General features: G+C 41.5%; 1 protein-coding gene across 1 annotated transcript in view; it reads left to right on the top strand.

The window, feature by feature from the left end:
• BRIP1 (BRCA1 interacting protein C-terminal helicase 1) overlaps window positions 1-15,277 on the top strand; it is a 96,463-nt gene that overhangs the window by 56,645 nt on the left and 24,541 nt on the right. Inside the window, exons 15-16 of the mRNA XM_006016063.3 lie at window positions 12,614-12,773; window positions 13,039-13,160. Of these exons, the coding sequence (XP_006016125.1) occupies window positions 12,614-12,773; window positions 13,039-13,160 (282 nt within the window). The remainder of the gene's footprint in view (window positions 1-12,613; window positions 12,774-13,038; window positions 13,161-15,277) is intronic.

Genomic DNA, 15,277 nt, shown 5'->3' on the forward strand with positions numbered 1-15,277 from the left:
CTCGCTGGCCAGTGCCCATGGCTGCACATTCCTGCCCCAGCCCTGGGCCCCAGGCACTGCCCCAGCTGGGCAGCACACCTAGCCCCAGTCACCAACCCTGCCCCACTCCCTCCCTCACCGTGGCCACCACCTCAGTCTGGTCCCCTCTCTACCCCTGCATGCATTGCCTAATATGTCCCCCCTGCTAGACTTACCTGGGGAGCTGCTCTCCACCACTGCCTGGGTCTGTATTCCCAGCCACGTGGCTGTATGTGCATACACACACATGCACATGACACTTCCTGTGTCCCCCTCCTCCCAGTCCCAAGCAGCCTCTTGCAGCCTAGAATTCTGCCAGCCTGCAAAGGGCAATAGTTTCCCATGTTTTTCTCCTTTAAAAGAGAAAATCCATGTTTTTCTGCAGCAAACAGAAAACCTGGATCCCTGATGATGCACAATTATGGTGTTATGTATGAGCATGCTTCCTACTAAGTGAGATGTGCTATTTAAATCCTTATTCTCTACAAACTGCTGTCCATTGCTATATCTTCTGAAATGTCGCATGTTCTTGAGTCTTGGTTCATATGCTCACGTCATGTAGTCTTTCTGATTATACAGAATGCACAAAAGAAATTTGAAACTTTTTTAACAAAATATTTTTCCTCCATTTTGAGATCTTTTTCTCCAAATGGGTATTCGTGCAATATGTTGCTATTTTAATACATTGTAGTTGCTCCAAACAATGAAGTTTTTCAGGTATTAATAATAAAAATACCTTCCTGTATTGTGTCTGAGTACCTCATTTAAACATGAAAAAGTTTCTGTAAATAACTCTATTGCTTAACTTTTCATGAAAATCTAATTGAGTGCAAACAACTGCTTAAATAATTCAGCAGGCTAAGTTATTCTTGGCCAGTGTGGTCCCTGACTAGTGCAGTGCAAATGACTGGGTGTCAAGCAGAGATTTTTGCCATTATTCTTCTTTTCTGTATGATTTAAACAGCTAAAAAGTTATAAAAAATCAAGATGAAATGTGAATGAACTGTACCTACTGCTAGTTTATTAAATGACTTTTATATTTAAAAGACGCACATTTAACTATCCTGTGAAATATATACATATGCAATATTTATGGTAATGTTTACAAATAGTTTTGGTTTTTGTTGGAATGTTTTCTAGAGGTATTTGTAACAGATGCATCTTAAAGGGGAAAAATAACTGGGGTTCATTTTTTTTAAATTAAATGTATTGCAGTGTTTTTCATAGTACTTCCCTTCAGAGCCCTTGAAAGCTGGTGATATCAGCAGGCTGCCTTTTAAAGTTGGAATGATGGTCAAGAATACACATCTTTCATGCAGTCACTCTTGTTCACCCATATCCTCCTGCTTATTATTCCACTGCCCCATCTTCCTTTCTTCCCATCTCATTACTCCTGATCTCCCTCCTAACTCCAAAAAACAAACCAACCCCGAAAAGAAGAAGCGGATTTTAGGCATAGGTCCGGAATCACTCATTTCATTTGCATATTGTTGGATGCCAACTCAGTAAACCCTATTCAGTGTCAGTCAGTAGTATTAGGGTAAATAGCAGATGAAGCCAGATCAGAAGTGGTCTCTGGTATCTCCTTGAAATCATGCATCTGTGAGGCTGCTGGCATACTTTAATCACGGATGGGATCTGAGGAATTTGCAAATCCCCATCCACACCGCAGGATGTACAGTTGTTGGGATCTGGAATAAAACTTCTCAGATCACATCATATGTCTGCTAGGGCATGGAACTGGCTGCACACACAGTGAGGCATGGCCACCTGGGGATTGGAGAGTTCCCTGATTCCCAGATCCCTGTTGTGCAGACCTGTCCACCTGGCATCGGGCTGCGTGGTGGGAGTTTACAAGATTCCACTGTGGGGAGCCAATGGGCTCCCCCTGCACAGGGATACTAAAACTCATGCCATGCAGCATGCCTCACATTTAAATTAAACATGGTAGAAAACAGCCACAAAAATGTTCCACATAATATTACATTAAACATGGAACATCTTTGTGGTTGGTTTGCCATTGTATTGCCTGATAAATTGGTCAAACTCGTGGCATATTACAGTTTATCATACGATTAATACAGTGTTTGCTGGGGCTCTAATACTGCTAATGTTTAAGCAGTGGGTGAGGTGCATCTGTTAGTGACAGTTCATGGATTGAGATTGTCACCAAAACTCGCAAATAAAAGTATCTAAAGAAAAAATAGAGGAGCCAATCTTACTGTGGGTGCTACCTTGCTTTACTAATACCATATCATTTCTGCTGCTTCTTTCAAGTAAAGGGGAAAGAGAAATATGCAGTCCTTGCAAAATGACAAGGCAAAAAGTGATTTAATTCTTAGAATCAAAGCTAAAGCATGTAGCTATGGACATACTGCCATGCCAGAATTAACCATTGTGGAGAACAGACTAGAGCCCTGCGACTGGCAGGAGAGAGCTTAGACAAAAAGTTACAGCTGTAGATAACTTGCTGACTCAGCGAACCACATCATCCAGAAAGCTTATTTAAAGGTAATATAATATCTGTGGAACAAGATATATTATAAAAACATCTGTGTCCTGAGATCATCAGAGGATTACTTTCATGGAAAATATGATCTCTACCATTCTAATGCCTTAAATTTGAAGATGGATCCTGTCAGTTTAGATTGTACAAATGTCTGAGGGGAAGAGTGAAGGCAGCTTATGTAGATGCAATTATGATCATTCTGTGTTGAAGAAGTGACTTGTGCTGGTCTTTGCAGGCAGTCTGAATGGTAGGAGATGATCGGTAATGAGACAGGAAAGCAGCATTTCTTTCTGACATCCTATCAGGAATTAGTAGGGTTCGATAAGGAAAAGCTTTATCCCACTGAGATCTCTCTTAACTTCTCTGTCAAACTTCAGGTTCTGTTCAAGAACAAAAGCTTCCCTTTTGAAACTGTGTAGAAGCTAAGCCATGCTTGACAATGCAGGAGCAATCCACGGAAGAGGTGTTGGAAGGAGACGGGAAGAAATAAAAAAAGGGATATAGAAGACATATAGGCCGTTTACCCTGTACAGAAAAATGAAAATTTGTATATTCAGAAAGTTTAATTGTGTAATTACTGCTAAAGAGCTTTCGATTGATAGGAAATGCAATATGTTTGGACATATGCCAAATGGTTCTGGATGAGCCAGTTTCAATATTTTATGTAGCCATAAACCTAGATACCCAAGCTGCCCAGGTAAAAGATGTCCAGAGAAACAACAGTTGGTTAACAGCACGAAGAAAGCCATTGGTTCAAATCCAGCCAATGTTGAGAGTTATATAGAAACTCATAAAAAGTATCCACTGGCAGAATTTGTCTAGTTCTTGGGTAAGAGGTGCCCACCCATACTTCAAAAACGCACCAGTATTGTTAGCACTTAGCATCCTTAATGGCAGTGTTGCTCGAGACGATGAAAACAGAATCATCGTAGCGATTCTTATGCAGATGTCGTGTCTCAGGGTGGGGATGAGGGGCTCTGACAAAACTTTGGCTTCTGTAGCCTATGCTGGGCTTAATCAGTAGCTTAATTGAAGACTTCAGTTTCCTAGATGGTAAACTGCACCTTTTACAAATATTCAAGTCACATTCAGAAAAATTAAAAGAAGTGCAGCTTGCATCTGCTTTGTTTGCTGATTTATTTTTTTTTCCCAGGCCAATACATGCATCCTTACTCAGGCCAAGCTAAAATGATTCCTGACTTGCTAGGAGATTTTCTGAGGTCAGTAGGGAGTGCTAAATAGGCATCAAATTAAAAGAAACCGTATGTAGTTGACATCTTCACTTGGTGATTGCCTCCCTCTGTGGCCTGGACCCGAAGATGAGCACTCTCTCCCTGAGCTGGATTTTAAAGAACTTGAATAGATGTTTTTGATTAATGTTTTGGGATCTAGACTGGTAAAAACATAACAAAGATCAATGGAAAAAAGAGCTCTCAGAAAAGTACAGAAACATGTAAACGCATGGGTTTTTTTCCTCTGGAAAAGGAAAAAAAAAAGTATAAAATGTGTTTAAATGTAACTTAAAAGAACTCTATTCAAAATACTTGTCCTCTGACACGTTGGTTCGTAATGGTGGTGGTTGTTGTTAAATAAATAGTACATTTTTTTAAAGCTAAAGTGCTCAGCACATATACTTGGCAAAAGCACAAAGCTTTTAATTTTTGAAGATTTAGACAAAGAACAAAATTATTATGGAGTTTTAAGGTTCAGTGTTAATTTGTTGCAATTCAGTCACAAAAATGGTCAAAGAGTTCTTACTGAATCATTTAAAATCTGTCAGTAGTAGACTTGTTGTGTTCTGTGTGATATTTTATGATGAAATTTTATATCTGTTTATAATGAGTCCTTGAAACTGAAAGGTTTGAATAACACTAATAGTCACATGAACTGGAACATTATAAGATTTATGCTTAAAATAACAATATTTGGGAGTATAAGTTTCAACCTGGAAGAATTTTTTAGATGCAGCTCAGCTGAGTGTGAATGGCGCACTAATTTGAAAGCTAAGAAACCACAAGGTGGAATTAAATTGTTGTTTTACTTAAATGGCATATAGCTTGATTGTGTTCCCTCCTCTCCAATAAGATTTCTAGGCAGCTGGAATTGCCCTTGCATGCATTTTCCTTGTACTGACGCTTGTGGTTGATTTCATAAACCTGTGGAATTTATGGCCCTTTTCACAATGTACAAATTGTCAAAGGGCTTGAAGAACACAAATTCAAGTTGACAGCTTCTCTTGTCTCTCCCGGAATCTCATAATTGTTGGTGAAATAGTTGTGCACCCTGTATGCATAGCGAGATGCAGCTGGATACAGTTTCCGTACATCTGTAGTTCCTTGAAATGTTTCTGGTACTTTGAGGTTAAAAGTGAACAAATCTGTAAGGCTTTCCCAAAATTGTCCGGAAAAAAGTAAGTTTTTAATAGTCTTGAGACACTTCATAATTTCCCTAGTTTGTGCAGTAGGTACCTGAAATTATGTACTTAAACTTTTGGTAGATTAAAGGTTCACCTAGTCCTCTTCATCTGTCGTAGCCTTCAGGGATTCCCTTTTTCCTGTGTTTGTTTGGTAATTTTAATGGACTAAAGGATGGAGAACACGCTTTGGAAACAGTTGCTGTAATCAGATGTAGGCATTCACTGAGAAATGACACAAGTCAGACCGCCTCTCCAAAAACCTCAGGTCTCACTGTCCACTGCACACCAACTGCAGGTCCTTCCTCAGCCTGACGAAGGGTATTTATATCCACAAGCTTGCTAAGAAGAATTTTTCTAACTATTTGAGTTGGTTTAATAAAAGATATCAGATTTACCCAAAGAACCTTGTCTGAGAATTGTTCCATGACAGTGCAGACCATTATCAGGCCACATATATATATTTTTTTACTTTAAAATTTTCACATCTTTAAGGGAATAAATGTTTAAAGGGAAGATTTTTCCATATATGAAATTTCAATTGCTTTCAAAACTCTCCTTGTTGTTCCTCCCTTTGCCCTACTTTTTATATAGTGGGTACATGAAATGAAGAACTTATTTTGAAAAGCTTCACAAGAAGGTACCGTGCCATAGGAATCTTGTACACCTTTTTGTGTCCTTTATATGTTAGGCATTGGCTGGTCAGAGCTCCTTTTTAGCAAGTGAGCACCCTTGCGGTCTGAGATGCCTCACCTTCCACCCGAGGGTCACCAAAATGGGGTCTGGTGAACTTCTGTTGCCAATCCAGTGGATTGTCTGCATCTGTCTTTTTTCCATTTCTAAAGTTTTATGCTGACTGTGTGTGGAACTTCTGTTTGACCCTTCAGACACGTTTCCAGCCCATTGGAGACACTCTGATTTTGAAGCAATGTTTATTCAAAAAGAAAATTCTGGTAGCAAACACATGAAGAGCTCTGCATGGGAAAAGGCTTTTAGATCAATGTTAGTCCCTAGAGATTCCCTGACTTTTTGCACTAACAATGATGCCGATACTGTGATTTTTATTAAACAAAACTTAATGGCTGCTTTTTCCCCCTCCTTATTTCCAGATGACAATGAAATTGGCTCAGGGATACTGGGTGGGAAAGCATGATAAAATGTACTTTACAGAAAACTTTCTGTGTCTTCTTTGCTATGTTGGAGATATTGGAATTCTGAAAGGGAAAACTTCTTTGTGTGTAATTATAGGCTTCCCTAAGTGGGGTACCAAATGTGTGTCTAAGGTTATTGGTTATTCCACAAGATCCCTTTTGTTTTATAGGATTTAAATAATACAATACCTACATATCAAAATGACAGAAAGATGCGTTACTTCAGTGTCATGGTTTGCAGTGCAATAATAGACGATTGTTTTCTATTGATCAGTAGATCAGGAGCTATTGGGGGAATCCTTCCTGTGCTGTCAGATGGCAAAACTCTTCAATTCCTGTCTCTCCTGGGCTGCTCTTTATTTGTCTGCTATATTTTCTCCTGCCTTCTCAATACTGTTTAAAGGCACTGAATAGATCCCTTTTTACTCCAGTAGCAAGGTTAGGGTTGCCATATTTCCAGTTTCAAAAAAGAGGACACCTGTCAGGGGAGGAGGAGAGGTGAATATGATTGTGGAGGGCAGGGCAATGATATGCCCATGCCCTGCCCCTGCCCCCCACTCCCAAGTCAAAGCCCCCCCCAAGCCCTGTTGCTGCCCCTCATTCCTGACTCTCAGTATCCCACTCCCCAGACCATGCTGGTGCCCTTCACTCCCAACCTGCAGTCCCCTATCCCTGCTGATACCCATCACACCTGACCCACAGGCCCCTGGCACTGCCTGTGCCCTGCACACTCGACCCACAGTCCCCATCCCCCCCCGCCACTCCCAAGTCAAAGCCCCCCCCAAGCCCTGTTGCTGCCCCTCATTCCTGACTCTCAGTATCCCACTCCCCAGACCATGCTGGTGCCCTTCACTCCCAACCTGCAGTCCCCTATCCCTGCTGATACCCATCACACCTGACCCACAGGCCCCTGGCACTGCCTGTGCCCTGCACACTCGACCCACAGTCCCCATCCCCCCCCGCCGCCGGTGCCCCTCACTGCCAACCTTCAGCCCGCTGCTCCCTGCAGCGTCTCCGAGCTGCCCTGTCCCTGCAAGCACAGGCACCGACCTCAGTACCACCGGCCTGGCCATGCAGCTCCCTGCTGCCCCGGAAGGGCCCCCCCTCACCCTTTCCCTTGCTGAAGGAGCAGGCACCTCCCCTCCCCTGCTGCAACCCCAGCACCCAGACAGCTTCCTCCAGTGCTGGTAGGCATCTGCCCCCCTCACACCCATCCTCTACACATCCCTGCCACACACAGACACACATAGCCCCCTGGACAGTCTGCCAGCCCTGGCCCTCCAACCCCCGCCCCCCCATAGACTTACCTGCATCCGGCTGCATGCCAGCCATGTGCATGCACACGGGCACGATGCCCTCTGCCTCTTCTCGCTCTTCCCTTCTCCTGACAGTACCAAGCAGCTCCTTGCTAGGGGAAGTCGGGAAGTGCCAGGAAAAACTTTGATGCCGAGCCGAGTAAAATCCTGGACATTTGTTGATATTTAAAAAAAATGCCCGGATAGAGGTGGGAGGACCCAAAAAAGAGGACTTGTCCCGGAAGACCTTGGACATGTGGTAACCCTAAGCCAGATAAGGTAACAATCGTGTTTCCCCATTCCAAACCAACGTTAAAATATATCAGGAACATTCTCTGTAAGAAATGAAGGGATAGGGTTTTGTGGTGGGGGAAGCAGGTAATTGGTAGGGTTATGTTGTTCTCCATTAGACTCTTCCCCCAACAGCCAGGATCTGTTCACAAGAAATCACTCGGGAGATAAGGAATCCTGCAGAGAAGCTGACTACGTTCCCATACTGTGTGCAACAGTATGATCACTGCAATTTAGCTTCTTAACTTCGCCTTCCTTAAGATGTCAGAAATTACACTGAACTTGCCTCAGGGTAAAATACATTAAACACATCTTGGGCTTTGCTGCGTGGGATAGGAAACCCCTTGTGCTACTACTGAGATCGGAAAAAGGAAAGGCCATCTGTAAAGGGGCACAGCTTGTTCTGCCCTCAAGCGGGATATGAGGACTCAGCTTAAGGGAGTGAGAGAACTGGTAAGAGATACTAAGAAAAGATCTTCTCACATCCCACAAGATGCTGAAAAGCTTCATGGGCCCCCTAAAACATAAGAAACAACAAAGAGGGGAGATAAGCCTAGATACAAAGAACATCGCTCTTGAGAATCAGAACTTGCAGTTGTTTGCAAATTACCAAAAAAAGCCATCAAAAATAGCATCCATCAGTCTGGGAAGATGGCAGATTCTACGCACGTAACAAGATTTTCTGCTCTCTTGGAGGAAGACTTCTCATTTATAGAACCATTAGAGAATCCATTTTTAAAGGGTTTAATAATACATATATAGACTGCCTTGTACTGCAAAAACTATTATTCCCCTGGGTAGAAAAAGTGACTGACTCGGGGCATTAATGGCCACCTCCTGTGGTTTTTGGCATTATACCCCATTCTTGTCTGTGTTCTTCCTTTCCAAAGTGCTATTGTTTTCCATGATAACACTGCACTCGAGTTCATAGTTCCTGTGAGACACGGATATGTATTATATTTTATTTATTTTCATTTATGGGCATTTCTGTAGTTCTCATTATTGTAGTATCTATGTATAGTTGTGTTTGGACCATATCTACACAAGCATATGTGCATGCTTTTCTGTATAGGAGAAAGTTCCGGTTTATGGCCTACTATTAAACACAACATAAATGGGAAGAGCAGTGAAATTTCTCCGTGAGATTTCATTGTGGTGTTTTTATCCGTGCTCAGATATTCTCAAATACATGAATAATTTACATCTGGAAGGGAAGCTTGCTAGTGTGTTGACAGCTGTCCGTTCCAAGAGAAACCAGGACCGTTTGGGTGCCAGCAGCAGCTTTGAGCATATGCCAGCAGAGGCAGAGCATAGTAATTGCATCGCTCTACGCTATGCAAGTAAAAATGACTTTGGCTTTGCATGCGTTTTGAGATGCATCTTGATGAAGATATTCTGGAACAGTCTTTCCGCTAATCAGTGGAAGTAGTATTTCTTTGAAAATACATATAGATAGAGGGAGAGGGGGAAGAGAATGACCAACGTGTTTGAAATCTGTAAAATTATATGTGGTGTTTACAGTTCTTACATATTTGGAAGTGTGTATCCTGTTAAACTGGTGAGAGACTGATCACTTGTGTGGCATATTAATGGTCTTTGTTACTGTGTGGTTTCTGCATCAACAAGAAGCTGAATTCTATGGTTGGCAGATTTGCTGATAAGTAGCATTTAAAAGTTAATTTAATTAGCACCAGTGTTTTGCTAGGCATTACAGCAGAACCTAGCGGTTTATTCTAGTGTGTACTTATTCAGTAAATGAATGAAATGCATTCATTTTATTCTCTAGGTATGTGGACGAGTATTTTAAACCTCACCGTACAAAAGGATGCAAATCAGGTTAACCCAAAAGAGAACTCGGTCTAGTTCACAGCAAGTTTTCCCCAACGCAGAAGATCTCCGCAGGCATTTTTGTAGTGTTCTGTGGAGATCAACAAACTTAAGCTCTATTTCACTAGCAAAGGAAAAAGTTTGAGTTGAGGACCCTCCTCTAAGAACTTCTGTGTCTGAGTGTTAGCAGAAGAGTGCCAACTGATCTTAGTTGTTGAGACAGTACATAGGAAAGAGAAGCAGTCTCCAGAAATCAAACTATGGAAAGCTCTGTATGTAAAACTCAAATTGAACTCTACTCAGCATGTACCATAGCACTGTCTTTCCTTTCCTATACATGTCAGACAAGAGGGAATGGTAGAACTGAAGCCTGAGTAACATTGCAATTGAGTGCTTAGGGCAGGGGATCCTTTCAGAGGAGGAAAAACTAGAGCTCCCACAGGCTCACTCCCTCCACCCTGGCTAAGGCCCTCAGATGGATTGACATGCACATCCTGGTCAGTAATTTTAATAGCTGCTGGCAGATCCAGCATTGTCAAGGGGTGGGGTTTTTTTGCATAAGAAGTGAACTTTGTGGATTCTGTTAATAGTCTTCATCACCACTCGACTCTGGCCTTGTTCGCTGGGTCTCATCACAAGGAGAAGCATGCACCTCAGATATTAAGCTGTTAGCTCTCCAAATAGTGCCAGAAACAAAACTGGCCAAAACTCAACAGCTGATGACAAATCATTTGTCCCCTCAATACATACTGGTAGACGTGCCACCAAGAAAGCAGTCATTCTGGTCCTAACAGGAAATGTTTTGTCTGTGGGGAAAAAACTCTTACAAGGCAAAAAAATCTGAGCAGTAGTGGCTTAGAGATGGCTTCCATCATAGATATATCATAAAATTAAAAATGTACATATTATATTTTGTGTTGTATTTCAATAAATGACATGATCTCAGTGTCAAAAATGTCACCTATGCAACTATCCCTTATAGGCGGTGCTCCCCGAATTCACAGGCATTCTTCAGCCAGCATTAATGTGATTGCACACTGTCACCTTCAGCTCTGCATGTATTGAGTTATATTTGTACATGTGGTAAATGACTTTTGCAACAAGGGTAAACACCTAATGTCTCATTTTTGCAGTCGGGGGAAGAAGTAATTGGGTTAAGAGTTAGGGGATGCTGTGGCTACCTGAGCAACAATTTGGGATTGGTGCAGGTTCCAGAGGGAGCAGTTTACAGAGCCCGAGGCAAAGTGCTGAGACAGGCCTGCAGTGAGTGGAGCTGGAGGGAGCAGTAGAGAGAGGCAAAGTCAGGTTTTGACTGTTAATAGGCATCATCCTCATTGCAGAGCTTGTGAACTTAAAATCTTTCAATACATGCAACCAGGAAGACTACTGTAGAACAGTTAAGAAAACATGAGTGTTCACTGAAGAGTGAGAGAAGTGAATTAAATACGTATTTGCTTCTGTCCACTGAACCGGATTTGCTCAGCTCATATCAAATATGCGTGCTGCCATTCTGCTATTTGAGGGCAGTATTGTGCACCATCAGGCAAAGCTGGCAGATAAGAGAATTGATCTCTGGGTTCATAAAATTTCTGATGGGAGTTGCTAAGGGAGGGGGAATGAGCCAAGATGACTGCCAACTGCACTCATCCAATCAACCAGTGAGACCTGTGCTCATGCCCTACTTACATTATGTATATTTTCTAATGTTTGACACATTTTTGTTATGGTTACAGTGAAAGTAAAACAAGCAGATCTTTTGCTGGCAACAGTTGTAACTTGTGCTGATTTGGAATGACAAACACAGGATTTGCTGGGTACCATGGATTTCCTCTATCAATATCCCCCTAAAAGCAAATACGTTTCTGTTGAACAATATTTCCATACTTGAAGCAAGGGTATTTTGTGATCTCATCCATTGGACTTGCTATATAGCTGGGAGAGCTGTCAGGCTTGTGGTCAGGCACAAAGCGCATGTCTTCACCAAAAGCTTGTCCAACATCCAGTAAAAAGATATCACAAAAAACATTGCCCCTCATACATTTCCTGGGTCTTCATGGGTACAACAGTATTCCAAGCCTGCTTTCCAAACTTTTTATTTCTGATTTTTTAATTTATACAAGTTAATTTAAAAGAATTGAAACATTAGAGATCAATGACAATGTCTGCTGAAATCGGCACACTTGACTTCAGCCTTGCAAGCGGTGGGGGTCTTCTGCTACACTGGCCTTTCTCTCTGGTGACCTAAAAGGCAAGTCTCTGTTCTTTCAGTGGCCCCTTGCTTTGCCAGGGTGGTGTGCGGTTCTAACCACCCTGACAGTTTTAGACAATGTTGCTTTCATAACCTTTCAAAAATCCATCCCATTTCCTAACTGCAGCAGACCACCACGTTTTCCAAAACATGGTGTGGTGTTGTAGCTATTTCTGTTAAGGAGCAATGCAAAATGAAGGCATGGAGAATTCTTACAGATGCAGGAGAAATCTAGAATTAGATAGAAAAAAACCCCTAAGAGATTTTTTTTCTATACATTTCAGCTGTCTTCAGTAAGTGAAATGTATTTTTGCATGCCACAATTTAGTTTTGTTCTCTTTTGAGGATTATAGTGCTCAAGAACACATTCTTGCAGTGGTAGAGAACGCAAATATTTCTATCCGTTATTCTCAGCCAGGGTACTTTGAGACGCAGGCATGTTAGCACTGTTGGGTGTGCAAACATGATTCACAAGATAAAGCCAGAGATGTCAAATAGGAATCCATAGTGTTAAAAGCATACTGACCTGTTGTGGGCTTTCTGAGTTCTGAGCAACAGAATAATTGCTCCATTATTTTTCTATGGTCAAAAATCCCATGAAAGTTTTCCAATGGGTGCCTTAAATGTAAAGAAATTGAGAACCACTGATTTACGTTTTGAAATGTTTATATTTTTTTGCATGAATTTCCATAATGCCAGTTTAGTACCGATATTCACAAACTCTGAATAATTTGTCATACAAAATTGGATGTGCGTTGTTGTATATTTTACTTAAAACATGATTGGTATGCTTAAGAGCAATGAAAAAATTTAGATGACATCATTTTCACTATTGCCGTTCTGGATGTTTTGTTTGTGTAGCTGTTGGACAAATTAAAAGATCGCTGGACACACACTGGCTTATGGAGTAATCTGGAGATGGTTAAGACGGTCATTGCAGAGCCGCAAGGAGGAGACAAGGGTGACTTTGATGAATTGCTGAAAATATACTATGACGCAATAAAGCATAAAGGCGGAAAAGGTATGACCACTCGTAGAGAAGTGGAAGGTTATTTGGGCCAGCTGCCAGCATTAAACTCTGTCCATCATATGTTGGCTTGATGCCCTCAATCAATGAGCATAGCAGACTGCCTCAAAGATACATCCCTGGCAAGTGCACTCAACCTCTCCTTCTCATGCCACACTCACACTTCTAACGCTCTCATATAATTTAGTAAAACTTAGTTTTGTTAATTGATGATTTCTCTCTAAAATGATTGCTAAATCCTCCTTTTCTTTGCTTCAAGATGGAGCACTCCTCATGGCTGTATGCAGAGGGAAAGTTAGTGAAGGCCTGGATTTCTCTGATGAAAATGCCCGCGCTGTTATAACTATAGGTATCCCATTTCCAAATGTGAAGGACCTTCAGGTAAGACATCAACATTTACCCCAAAACGTTGTGACTTAAATTTTGCTATATTTAAAATACTTCCTCATCTACAGAATACTGTATAATCAGATATTTTGCCAGTTCTTACCTGATCTCATTTTGAATTACTCAGAATGCCTTCTACCCAGAAAAATGGAGTTTGGTTAGTGTCTGCTTGTTAATTTTAATACTAGTTTATCTCTACCTACAATAAACTTACTGTAAGCCATTGTCTGAACATGCCTAATGAAAGTCATAGTGCTGTCAAAGTGCTCTTTGGTTCTGTTTTGTCAGCTACAGTACATTATTTCTCCCCTTATTTCAAAGTTTATTTCAATAGCTTATCAGCTATAGTGAGGTACTTAGTAGCTTGATCCCAGTGTAAATGAGAGGAAGAGATTTCAAAAGTTTTGTTTTGATGCTGTGCTCTATGGAAAATAATTTAATGGATATAAATTTACATAAGAACATTAAGATGAAAAGTAAGTTGAGAAGCAAAGGGGATTGCAATATAAAATAGTAACCTACTGGGGAGGTGAGGTATTTTCACATATTCTTTTATTGTTGGTCGCTGTAATTCCCTTCTTTAATCCCCATTGCCTCCTTCAATATAGCTATATGTATAACACTTTCCATTTAGCCTGGGAGTAGAACAGTAAACCTTTTCCAAGGCTAATGTTGCTCTTTAGCTTGCTGCTCTGAGGTGTGAAATTATGACATGAAATAACCTCTTCCTGGAAACCGAGAGCATTGCTTTTTTGATGATTCAAGCTTTAGCTGACTTGAGGCAAAGCTCTTAAAGTGACTTCTGAATGCAGCAATCCAAAGTGCCGAGAATTAACTAAATTTCAGGGTTGTCTTGTATCTTTCATGTGACCTGGGTAGAATGTCAACACCCTACTCTCACAAGTACCTTCTTTTACTTCAGTGGGACTATTCTTGTGAGTAATTGCTCATTGGTACAAGAAAGAGATTCACAAAAAGACCCACTGTCTTTTGTAAAATATAAAGTATGAATGGAAAATGCTCTGAGTTGTTTTGAGAGACTGGCTTGCAAGTATATGTCCATATAAAAACAAAGTAGGGATACAAACTGATGCAAGTTTTTTTGGGTGTTTTATACTCTTGGGCTAGGGGCAGAAATTACACATAAAATGGTATAAGTGATTGGAAACGACTTCATATCTGTAACATAACAGAAGTTCAGTGCACATAAACTGCTTTCAAAATGGCCGAAACTGGTTTAAGGTAAACCTGGATGGATGTAGTATCAGACTTCATTGATTTAGGTTAAATTGGTTTATTGAACTTCTGTCCCAGATCACCTCCAGATTCAAGTTAACTCAGTCTCCTGGCATCCCAGGATGCTTTGCACCTCCCCTGCAACACCCCCCACTCCCACAGGGTGGGCAGGCTAGGCTTGGCCCAAGCTGTCTGCTCCAGCCAGCAGCAAGTCGTGCTCTAGTGCCCCCTGGCTTTTGGCTTGGGCCACTGCAGGCCTGTGTCTGCATTTCCAGAGTCAAAAGTGCCAAAAGTGAATGTCTGTTCACTTGCTTATCCGTTCAATCTATGCAGTTTAGACTAACCTGCGAGGACTGAATCAATTCAGCCTCAGGCTTTTTGATGGTCTATACTTAGCCTTGTACTTTGTAACCATGATCAGTATTGCAATCCTTCTTGGAGTTGGGAACAGTCAGTGAGAAGGTAAGTGCTCCTGAAGATGAGGGGCTTAATTGCACTGAGAAAACTGTAGCCTAGTGCAGTCTGGAGCCATGGAAGCCTTATCCTACAACTGTAGGGAGTCTTAGTCTTAAATTTCAGTGCCTGTGTTGTTATAGCTTTGTTTCTGTACTAATCAAATTCAGTGAGACCTGGCCCTAAGTTTGTGCTCAGGCATTCCCCCCTGCAAATTGGTCCCTAAAAAAACCCAAGAGATGGAGAATTCAGTTGGCAGACTAAACACCAGGGCAGTCAAGTGCTGCATTTAATGACAATCTAAGTAGATGCCTTGTAGTGGGGTAGCCAACCGGAAGCACATGTACCACAAGTGGCACAAGTAGCTTTTGTGTGGCATGCAGCAGATCAGGAAGGGGACAAGCAGCACAGTGGCAGATAAG

Source organism: Alligator sinensis, unplaced genomic scaffold (assembly GCF_000455745.1).
Source record: "Alligator sinensis unplaced genomic scaffold, ASM45574v1 scaffold118_1, whole genome shotgun sequence".
Taxonomy (NCBI): Eukaryota; Metazoa; Chordata; order Crocodylia; family Alligatoridae; genus Alligator; species Alligator sinensis.